At 43.9% G+C, this 12,034-nt stretch overlaps 1 protein-coding gene across 2 annotated transcripts in view; it reads left to right on the top strand.

The window, feature by feature from the left end:
- The window catches only part of TTYH3 (tweety family member 3), a 62,109-nt gene that overhangs the window by 11,492 nt on the left and 38,583 nt on the right, over positions 1-12,034 (top strand). For both annotated transcript variants that reach the window (XM_032231445.1, XM_032231446.1), the window contains exon 2: positions 7,460-7,629. In XM_032231445.1, coding sequence (XP_032087336.1) covers positions 7,460-7,629 — 170 coding nt within the window. The remainder of the gene's footprint in view (positions 1-7,459; positions 7,630-12,034) is intronic.

Raw genomic sequence — 12,034 nt, 5'->3', positions numbered from 1 at the left:
ATCGGCTCGTCACAAGAGTCCATCACGACAGAAACCCAATATTTTTACTGTTGCCTTTGTTATATTTGTGTTTTATTTGTGCTGATAAATAAATAAAGGGAGACTAGTATAGATCTATTTCAAGCTATTTAGCTCTCATCAGCTAGCCATACCCTTACTGGGATTCGAACCTGTGCTGTGTTGCATCTTAGGCAAACGTCTTAGCCATTATGCCACAGGTCTCCTCCTTATCAGCTGAAGCCAGGGAAGAAGGTATATATTTAGTATCACAACCCCTGGTAAGCCCCAATTATATATATAATGTAATCTCAATTGTCTTGTTGCTTGGTTCTCTATGTGATATACGCGAACAAATGCGGATTTCGAGAAAGGGGAACCAATTCCCGCGGTCTCTAGTTACACTTCATTTTGAATTGTTGTTGGCCTGTGTAATGTGGACAGGAAAGCGATATTTCAGCAGGAAGTTGGATTTTCCAAGCATCTGGTTTTTTTTTACTGTTTTTCTCCGTTGAACCAGGGGAAAATTCACATGTTAAAAAACAAATTAAAAATAGCTTTCCAGACATCAGACCCCGTTTTTATGATTGCTGATAACATCTGTTGCTTTTTTTTTTTCCCACGGTGGAAAGGTATGAAAGGCATTTCTGGAAAACTCCACCTTTCCACTGGGAGTTCATGCAATGAAGTTGTTGTGTTTTGCACCAATATTGGGGGTTAATTTTAGATGAGCAGCACTTGAACAGTGGTTTATCTCCTTGTTGCTACTGATGCGGGCTTGCGTGGGCACGCAATCACCGCTAACCAGGGCTAAAGTGTCTACTCCTTGGCCTACGACCACAATTGAATCCAAAATTCAATTTTGTTGCTAAGCAAAAGCTTTTTTAAGTGACATTTTATCACCTTTTTTTTTTGCCATAGTGGTTAAATGAATCGCTGATTCAACTGACTTACAATCCAACTGACTTACAAGCACAATTGTGCCCCAAATGTCCATTGCTAAACAGGACAGCTGTTAAGTGAGTTTTATCCCATTCTACGACCATTCTTGCCACAATACTTAAGTGAACCACTGCAGTAAACCGGTTGTTAAGTGAATTTGGTTTCCCTATGGACTTTGCTTGTCGGAAGCTCACTGTTCTGATCGAGGCTTCCCAAGGGCATGAAGCAAACTCCTTGTCCCAACAAAAAACCCTTTTATTCATTGACTGTGAATTCTGCTCCTTCCCATCCAGCAAAGTCTTTCAAGGGAGGATTTACGGTCACAGACCTTATCTGGCTTGGAGAGCTGCCAGGCTGATATCTGCAAAACGTGGAATCTCGGAGAGTCACGAACCAATTAAGCGAACTAATTGCCTCCTGCAAACTCCACTCCCCTTTCGCTCCTCTTTTATTTCCTCTGGGAGGGGCCATTCACCGTCCACCTGTGGCCCAAGTTGACCCCTGTTCTTTAGCTATTCCTTTCATCTGGCAACTCTGTGCATGCGCACACTGGGAACAGGCTCCAGCTGTTCGTCTGCCTCCCTGATGTCTGACTCCGAAGGCAGCTGATAACTGTCAGACGGCCCTGGCCCCCTCTCTGCCTCCGACACAGAGCCCACATCAGAGCCTTTCCCAGACTCCAGGACTGGCCCATCTTCCTCCCCAACCTCCTCACTGTCCGAATCTGCTGCCAGCTCCGCTGACCACTGGCGGGCCACAACAACCAACAAAGGGGATTGTGTGACACTGCAACCGTCATAAGTATGAGTCAGTCGCTGAGCATCCAAATTTCTCTCATTTGGGGATGCTGCAAGAGTTGGAAGTGTGAAAAATGGCCACAAGTCCCTTTTGATCAGTGCTGTTGTAACTTGGAACAGTCACTACATGTTGTAAATCTGCAGCGTGTTGCCACTGGCTCTGCGTTTTTGCTCCTTGCAAGCCCGTCAAACAAGATCCTTGGATTCCCGGCCTGTTGTGCAAATCAGAAACAATAAAATAAAATAAAAGAGGGACGCCCTGGATTTTTCCCCCCGTGTGGCTCACTGTGGATTTGTTTGGGCTCCCAAGCGATCCACATCTGGCAGGACAGAGGTGGCCATCTGCGATGCAGATGGAGCCTCGTCATCCGTCTTCTCGAAGGCTTCCAAGTTTATTTTTAAGGTGCCTAATCATCTGAGGGGAAAAAAATAAATATTGTGCATTGAACGCTGATGAATCACATGATGATAAAGTCCTCCAGGCGCCACACACACACACACACTAAAAAAAGAAAATGGAAATAGCCAACTAGACAAATCCATGAACTTTCTACAACTTAGGAAAAAGGTTTTGTAGAGAAAACTCATTTCCTTTGGGAGGGGGGCGTTATACAGATGGTCCTCCACTTAGGACCACAGTGGAGCCCCAAATGACCAGCCAGACCGTTGTTAAGTGAGTTTTGCCCCCCGCTATGAGTTTTCCACACTTTTCCCTTCCTTTTTTCCCTCCGCTGTCATTCCTACTATTTTGTATTTTGGGGTCTTATTTTTGTATCTGACATCTGCAAGCAATCTAGGGGAGCATCAAAGAACCTTCATTTCAACCCTGAGCTACTAATATGCTCCTTTATTGGTATTTTTGTATCATATACCGTGTTTCCCCCCGAAAATAAGACTGGGTCTTCTATTAATTTTTGCTCCAAAAGATGCATTAAGGCTTATTTTCTGCTGTGGTTTTATTTTTGGGGAAATACGGTACTAAAATGCATCCCTCTGGCTGACAATCCTAGCTGGGGCTTATTTGGGGGGGGAGTAGGACTTATATTATGAGCACCCTGAATAAATCATGCCAGGACTTATTTGACTGGTTAGGTCTTATTTTCGGGAAAACAGGGTAGTAATGCATAAATAAACTAAAACGTATGAAAAAAAAATTGCACAGATTTTGCACAGGCCAAGATTTTTGCTTTTGGCAGTTTAATTCCACCGGCTGGTTCCTAGAAAGGAAAACGGGATTGCTACAGGGAGGATAGTTGGATTGAGATAATATCCGCTGAAATTACAGTTGCATATGATCAGAGATAATTCTATGTAATTTCAAAGGTTTCCCTTGGTTTCTCTCTCTCTCTCTCTTTCTCTCTTTTTCTCTCTCCCTCCCTCCCTCTCTCCCTTCCTCTCTCTCTCCCTCTCTCTCTGTTTCTCTCTCCCTCCCTCACTCTCCCTCTCTTTCTCTCTCTCCCTCCCTCTCTCCCTCCCTCTCCCTCCCTCTCTCTCTCCCTCTCTCCCTCTCTCTCTCTCTCTCTCTCCCTCCCTCTCTCTCCCTCTCCCTCCCTCTCTCTCTCCCTCCCTCTCTGTTTCTCTCTCCCTCCCTCTCTCCCCCTCCCTCCCTCTCTTTATCTCCCTCTCTCTCTCCCTCCCTCTCTCCCCGTCTCTTTCTCTCTCTTCCTCCCTCCCTCTCTCTCATTCTCCCTCCCTCTCTCTCTTTCTCTCTCTCCCTCTCTCCCTCCCTCCCTCTCTTTCTCTCCCTCCCTCTCCCTCTCTCCCTCCCTCTCTCTCTCTCTCTGGAATGGAACTCAGGATGGACTCCAGCTTCCTCTTTGGGTTTTGGGGATGCGACGGGGGGCATATCTCTCGAGAGACGCCACCCCGAACTACTCTTGTCGAAAGAATAGCGTTCCACACAACAACAAGTTTCTCTGCACCTGCGCCTAGTTGTGAATTATTCCTGCGGTGCCACACACAAAAAAAAAAGTATTTTGAGACGCATGAGTTGCTTCTAAAAATATTTGCTGGAGTCAGGTTCTTCTAGACGTAGTTAAGTCTTAACAAAGGGAAGTTTTGATGGATCGGTTTATGATGGATCCGGCTAGCAGGACAGGTGAGCTTCTGTTTGCGATTGACGAGCGGTAGAACCGAAAATACGATTTATCTTTGGTCTCCCAACGCCGTAAAAAAGCTACTTCTGTCCCACAAAAACCAATGTCTCTAATTAATGAGTATTTTCACCCTTCATTTTCTGGGACTTTTCCCTCTTGGGAGGGGGGTTGACATTGAACCAGGGCGTGCTGAAGAAAGATTCACCTCCAACTCGTTCCTCTCCTATCGGACCAGTTTTAATACGCAACAGAGTTCTCAGCGGAGATCAATGGCTTTCATGGCAGGGAAAGGAATTGTGATTTGCGTTGCCATAAATTAAAGAGCGGAGGTTTCCCCAACCCCACCCCGGCCTTCTGGGCTGTGTTGAGAATCCCTGCAGGATGGGATCTGGGCTCCTTTGTAACCTGGCGAATGGATATGTCAATGCTGAGTTTCCTGCAGGAATGTAGCATGGTTTCAGGTTGTGTTGAAGGAAAACATGCATTGCAGATTTCAGGTAGCAGTGTCCTTTCCAGCCTATATACAGTACACAACTCAATCCTATTTTAACTTCCTGGTCCCTGGATATATTTTGGATCTATAACGCTGAGATTTTGATAGGCAGGCAAGCAGACAAATGATGGATGGATATAAATTAGATTACATATATAGACATAAGAGATAGATGGATGGATGGATGGATGGATGGATGGATGGATGGATGGATGGATGGATGGATGGATAGATGATAGTAGGTAGGTGAGATGGATGGATGGATGGATAGATAAATGAATGGATGGTATGTAGATATAGGTAGGTAGATAAGTAAATAGATAAGTAGGTAGGTAAGTTGATAGATAGGTAGGTAGGTGAGAGAGGGGAGAGATTTCATAGAGCAAAGGAAGGAGAGAGGGAGGGAGGAAGAGAGTTGGAAGGAAAAAAGAGGGAGGAAGGAAGGAAGGAAGGAAAAAACCACCTCTGCCATCTTTTCAGCAAGTGTGTTAACTTGACAAGCTGTCAGAAGCTAAGCTTCATTTAATCATGCTTTCGTCTTTGGGGAGATGTCAGGACAAATCTCATTCCGAGTGTGGCAGATATTTTTTCTAAATTATTGTTCTGTGGAGGAGTGAAGATCAGCCCATTCCAGGGATAATAGATCAGAGGTTCATTCCTGCAGAAACAGAAAATAATTTTCGGAGCAGGTTCTCACCCCAAAAGGGGCTGCTGTATTTATTTATTTACTTCCTTATTTACAGAATTTGTATGTCACCTGAATTATGACTTCCGGTCATAATAATGATGATGATGATGATGATGATATGATGATGATGATGATGATATTAGCATAGAAAGGTAAAATCAAATTAGAAACTAGCAAAATGGAATGAATACTATAATATTGACATAAAAACGATCCATCAACACAGAATCCTTATGAAATTAAGCAGTTCCTGGGCACAACAGATCACAGCAGATTGTCAAGCCACCTGGACTCCAAACTCCAGCTCAAATGATGCCAGGAAAGGAATAATGTGCTATTTTTCATTTGTATATTAATTTCCGAACAAGGTTGCGGTTGAGTTGCCAGCAGTGATGGGGGAATGTTCTTTCTGGCACTTTCTCTCGAGGCGAAAACTCTTCCATCTATTTGACTCTTTTAATCTTCGGCCCAGATATTTTGAGCGATGGATTTGCTCCTCGTAATGGTATGAGAGGGACTCGCGCCAGAGCTGGCTGGTTAGGAAATCTACGGGAAATCCAGTGGATCACCCTGGGAAGATCTCTGGGGATTAATTGCTCATCCCTGAGTAGAAAGTGTGAATTCTTAAGAGAGTTTCTACTGCATTGTAAAAAAAAACACAATTCATTGATCTCTCTCTCTTTCTCTCCCTCTCTTTCTCTCCCTCTCTTCTTTCTCTCCCCTCTTTCTCCCTCTCCTCTCTCCTTCTTTCTCCCTATTTTTCTCTCTTTCTTTCTCTCTCCCTCCCTTTCTCTCGCTCATCTTTCTCTTCTCTCTCTTTCACTCTCCCTCTCTCTTTCTTTCTTTCTCTCTCTTTGTTTCTCTCTCCCTCTCTTTCTCTCTCTCCTCTTTTTCTCTCTCCCTCTCTCGCTTCCTCTCTCCTTCTCCTCCTCTTTTTCTTTCTCTTATTTTTCTTTCTCTTTCCCTGCCCCTCTTTCTCTCTCATTCTAGTTCTCGGAGTGATAGTTGTTTGCATGAGAACAGAGGCCTGTTTCTTGCTTTTTCCAGGTATAGAAAAACAGTAACCCAATAATAACCCAGCCTAAACATTTTATAGATTAAAAAGCGATCTCTTCCTGCCCCGAGGCTAACCATTTTCCAAGATGTATCATTCTTGTCAAAGTCTTAGAACCCAGGAGTTAATATTTGAATTTTGCTGTCAAGTCTGATTTTTCTGCTTGCTTTCTGGGTCTACAACATACGCTCTCATCTACCATGTAAGGAAATCTCTATCTCTCTATATCTATCTATCTATCTATCTATCTATCTATCTATCTATCTATCTATCTATCTATCTATCTATCTATCTATCATCTATCATCTATCATCTATCTATCTATCTATCTATCTGCTCCCTCCCATATTTGGGCATACCAGGTGCTTCGACATAACACTTATTTCCTTGGCTCAGCTGATAAGGGAGGAGAGATTGTGGCTTAGAGGCTAATACAACTGCCTAACATGTAAAAACAGCCCAGGTTCGAATCCCAGTAAGGGTATGGCTAGCTGATGAGAGCTAAATAGCTTAAAATAGATCTATACTAGTCTCCCTTCATTTATTCATCAGCACAAATGCAACACAAAAATGGTTTCCTGCCTGGAGGGCTCCTAGGGTGGAGCTGAAAGGCAAAAGGGAAGCAGTATGCTCCCTCCCACACACACACAAACACACACACACAAACAAACGTGTGTGTGTGCTGCAGATGTGATCCCTGTTTTTTTTAAAAAAATCAAGAGTTTAACAGAATAACAGAGTTGGAAGGGACCTTGGAGGTCTTCCAGTCCAGCCCCCTGCTCAAGAGGGAGAGCCTACATCTCTTCAGACAAACGGTTGTCCAATCTCTTCTTGAAAACCTCCATTGACTCCCACAACTTCTGGAGCCAAGTTCTTCCACTGATGAATTGTTCTCACTGTCAGGACATTTCTCCTTAATTCTAGGTTGCTTCTCTCCTTGATTAGTTTCCACCCATTGCTTCTTCTTCTACCCACAGATGCTTTGGAGAATAAGTTGACTCCCTCTTCTTTGGGGCAGCCCCTCATCTACTGGAAGAGTGCAATCAGGTCACCACTAGTCCTCCTTTTCATTAAACTTGACATACTCAACCGTTCTTATGTTTTAGCCTCCAGTCCCCTAATCCTCTTTGTTGCTCTTCTCTTCTTCTCCCTCTTCCCATGGATGACTCTGAACAGGAATACATATGAAACCTAAAATAATAATCTGAGCATTAAGGGAAGGGGTTTGAGCGTTGCTAACTGGTTTAACGAGACTTCATGCAGACACAGACTTCCCTAGTTATCAGCCAGGTCTTCCCTAATCATTCATTGTTCAGAATTGCTATCAATCATTGTCCAGCTTGTGTTGTGTAAACTCCTGTGGCTTAACTCGATTTCTTGTTAACTCTTCAGGCCCTGTTGCTGTTGGGAGCCGTCTCCTTGTTGTGCCTCGCTCTGGACCTCTTGTTCCTCCTCTTTTACTCCTTCTGGTTGTGTTGTCACCATCGGAAGAGTGAAGAACAGCTGAATGCGGATTGTTGCTGCACGGCGTGGTGCGTCATCATTGCAACTCTAGTGTGCAGGTGAGTTTTGTCCCCCTCGGAAGAGTTCACCAGGATGAAGTTGCATTTGCTATAAGGAGCAGGGCCCAGCCCTTGTAACCCATCTCTTGGGATCTGAGCAATTCCAGAACCGCAGCTTGCTCCATTTAGGACACAAATTTTAGGATTTCTCAGATCAATTTCAGAATAGAGCTGGAAGGGACTTTGGAGGTCTTCTAGTCCAACCCCCTGCTCAAGCATCCCCTTCCATTTCAGACAAATAGTTGTCCAAATCTCTTCTTGAAAACCTCCAGTGATGGAGCACCCACAACTTCTGGAGGCAACTTCTGTTCCACTGGTTAATTGTCCTCACTGTCAGGAAGTTTCTCCTTAATTCCAAGTTGCTTCTCTCCTTGATTAGTTTCCACCCATTGCTTCTTGTCCTGGTGTTTTGGAAAATAAGTTGTCCCCCTCTTCTTTGCGGCAGCCCCTCAGATACTGAAATACTGCTATCACCTTCTATCGAATTCTCCCTCTGGATATTTGTAGTGCAGCCAAGGGGGGTCTAGATTATCTCCACTTGATTATCATGGGATAAATATATATATATCAGACTTGTGCCATGCTTCAAGTTCACTTCCAAAACCGGACTTCAAAATGTGCAGGACCATTAACACCGTGGCACGTCAAAACCGCGCTGGTCAAAATAGCGGTGATAAAATCGCGTCGCTAAAGCCGCGACGTCATCACCGCCGCGACAACAGCGCGGCAACAGAAGGGCGCTTTAAAACGGCGCAGCGTCAGAAAGCCGATTTCAATTAAGGAAAGGGTTAGGATTAGGTTTAGGGGTTTGTTTTAGGGTTAGGTTTAGGGTTAGGTTGAGGGTTAGGTTGAGGGTTAGGTTTAGGGTTAGGTTTAGGTTTAGGGTTAGGTTTAGGGTTAGGTTTAGGGTTAGGATTAGGTTAAGGGTTAGGTTTTGGGTTAGGTTTAGGGTTAGGTTTAGGGTTAGGGTTAGGTTTAGGGTTAGGTTTAGGATTAGGTTTAGGGTTAGGTTAAGGGTTAGGTTTGGGGTTAGGTTTAGGGTTAGGGTTAGGGTTAGGTTTAGGGTTAGGTTTAGGGTTAGGTTTAGGGTTAGGATTAGGTTAAGGGTTAGGTTTTGGGTTAGGTTTAGGGTTAGGGTTAGGTTTAGGGTTAGGTTTAGGATTAGGTTTAGGGTTAGGTTAAGGGTTAGGTTTAGGGTTAGGTTTAGGGTTAGGTTTAGGGTTAGGTTTAGGTTTAGGTTTAGGTTTAGGGTTAGGTTTAGGGTTAGGATTAGGTTAAGGGTTAGGTTTTGGGTTAGGTTTAGGGTTAGGTTTAGGGTTAGGGTTAGGTTTAGGGTTAGGTTTAGGATTAGGTTTAGGGTTAGGTTAAGGGTTAGGTTTAGGGTTAGGTTTAGGGTTAGGTTTAGGGTTAGGTTTAGGGTTAGGTTTAGGGTTAGGTTTAGGGTTAGGATTAGGTTAAGGGTTAGGTTTTGGGTTAGGTTTAGGTTTAGGGTTAGGGTTAGGTTTAGGGTTAGGTTTAGGATTAGGTTTAGGGTTAGGTTTAGGGTTAGGTTTAGGGTTAGGATTAGGGTTAGGTTTAGGGTTAGGTTTAGGGTTAGGTTTAGGATTAGGTTTAGGGTTAGGTTTAGGGTTAGGTTTAGGGTTAGGTTTAGGGTTAGGTTTAGGGTTAGGTTTAGGATTAGGTTTAGGGTTAGGTTTAGGGTTAGGTTTAGGGTTAGGATTAGGGTTAGGTTTAGGGTTAGGTTTAGGGTTAGGTTTAGGGTTAGGGTTAGGGTTAGGGTTAGGGTTAGGTTTAGGGTTAGGTTTAGGGTTAGGTTTAGGGTTAGGTTTAGGGTTAGGTTTAGGGTAGTGAGTGCTTGGGAATGCGCGGATTTACCCTCCGTGAGTATATCATCGCGGTAGGGTCACGTTTTTCCTTAGCGCTTCGAACGGCGCGAATTAGTCTTCGCGCTTATGTCTCTGCGGATAAGGGCTTCGCGGATTTGTGGTGGAACCCATTAACACAGCCGCTTCCTGCAGTCCTTTGAAAGCAGCTGTGCCCTTTTCCAACCTCACAAGGCTTCTCTCCACATTGATGCTGTTGGGTTGAACCTTGCAAACGCCAAACATGACCCCACGAGGAGGTCAGTCCTTGTTGCTTTCTGAGCTTGGTGGTTTTCTTGCAGACATTTCATTCCCCAATGAAACATCTGCAAAAAAACAACAACAACATCTGGTTACTCTCCTAACTAGCATTGATGATGTTACCAAGCTCCGAAAACTCTAGAATCCTTCGTTTTCAACTAGAAATATCTTCCGTGATTGTTACAAGTTTCCATCAACTTTATTCACTGCGCTGCTGGGTTTGAACGTGTGGGGCTGACCATGGGGGAGAAGGAAACACTTGTCCTTTGCAACGTGTCAGCATGTTCTTGCGAGATTTTGAAATGTTTTCGACTCTCCGGAAATAGTAGGGGGGCAGCAGAACTTACGAACAGAGGAACACGAGGGCAGGAAGCAGACACCACGAGGCGGGGAAGTGGGGTTGATTCGAACTGTAGACTTCTGCCTGTATCTGTGGGGCGCCAGCATGCTGGCTGTGGAAAGAGTGACATTTTCCATCTCGCCTCCCAAACAGCACCTTCTCCTGGCGTCGAAGAATAAGGTGGTAATGAAATGTGAAAATTAGTTTGGTCCTCAAGAGGAATTTTAAGGTGTGGGCTGCACGCAGAGCACTCAGCTTGCAAAATGCCTCTTAATTAAAGACACATCATCATCAACCTCATTATTATTATTCATTAAACATGGGACTCAGTCAATTGCATGTTCAAAAATGCATCACAAATACCTTTGACCGGTGCTAAAGGTTGATAGGGGTCGCTGCCAGCGTCCTGGGTATCAACCAAGTTTATTCTTAAAATGTTCGATGTTCCGAGTAGCGCAGTTTTTTGCAGTTCCTCTGGTGTTATTGCAGGGAGCTGCAATTTGTTGATGTGTTTTATAAAATTCTTGGACATGGTACCAAGTGCCCCAATGACAATGGTGGCGCAGTGGTTAGGGTGCAGTACTGCAGCCACTTCAGCTGACTGCTGGTTCTGCAGCTGGCGGTTCAAATCTCACCGGCTCAGGGTTGACTCAGCCTTCCATCCTTCCGAGGTGGGTAAAATGAGGACCCAGATTGTTGGGGGCGATATGCCGACTCTGTAAACCGCTTAGAGAGGGCTGAAAGCCCTGTGAAGCGGTAGATAAGTCTAACTGCTATTGCTATTGCTATTTCCATGACCACGTAGTTTCGATGGCCAGGTCACTTATTATTATTTCTTTTAAACATGAAACTCAGTCAACTGAACTTTTAACGATGTGTCACAAATTATTACGATTATGAATTGTCAGATAGTCAGCCAGATGTTCAGACTAAGTTTGGCCCTTTTTGTCTTACCTATTGAGCTCTTACCGAGAGCCTGGGGTAGACAAATCTGGATGTTTGATGGTGTTACAGGTATTATTATTATTATTATAAACTTTTATTAATTAAACATGAAACTTAGTCAACTTAACATTTAAAAATATATCAGAAATATCATTGACTGGCGCTGATGGTCGATACGGGTTGCTGCCAGCATCCCAGGTATCAAACAAATTATTATTATTATACTTTATTCATTAAACATGAAACTCAGTCAACTGAAAGTTCAAAAATGCATCAAAAATACCATTGACTGGCGCTAATGGTTGATACGGATTGCGGCCAGCGTCCTAGGTATCAACCAAGTTCCTTCTTAAAATGTACGATGTTCCGAGTAGCGCAGTTTTTTGCAGTTCCTCTGGTGTTATTGCAGGGAGCTGCAATTTGTTGATGTAGCTTATAAAATTCTTGGACATGGTACCAAGTGCCCCAATGACATGTTTCATCCATAACCCTGTAGTTTCGATGGCCAGGTGGTGTGGTATTTCGTGATTTTTTTTTCCAGTTCTTTTTTTTTTTCAACTCTGACAACTCCCGGTACAGCAATGTCAATAAATTGCGTGACCCGTCAAAACCGCGGTCCACAAAAGCGCGCTCGACGAAAGCGTGCATTTGACGTCATCACAGCGCGACGAAAAAAATTAAAAATTGAAATAAAAATAAAATTAAAGCACGCCGATTCACATAAAGGTAAGGGTTAGGGTTAGGGTTAGGGTTAGGGTTAGGTTAAGGGTTAGGGTTAGGGTTAGATTTAGGGTTAGGTGAAGGGTTAGGTTTAGGGTTAGGTTTGGGGGGGTTAGGGTAAGGTTTTCGCTTTATTTTTACATTTATCGATCACAGCACGATGTTTTCGTCGTGCTGTGATGACGTCACGTACGCGCTTTCGTCGAGTGCGATTTTGTCGTCCGCGGTTTTGTGGTGGAACCAATAAATTGTACATTTTGGCCCTCTACAACTGTGA

This window comes from Thamnophis elegans, chromosome 14, assembly GCF_009769535.1.
Source record: "Thamnophis elegans isolate rThaEle1 chromosome 14, rThaEle1.pri, whole genome shotgun sequence".
In the NCBI taxonomy this organism is placed as follows: Eukaryota; Metazoa; Chordata; class Lepidosauria; order Squamata; family Colubridae; genus Thamnophis; species Thamnophis elegans.
This window is presented reverse-complemented; position numbering and strand designations above follow the sequence as displayed.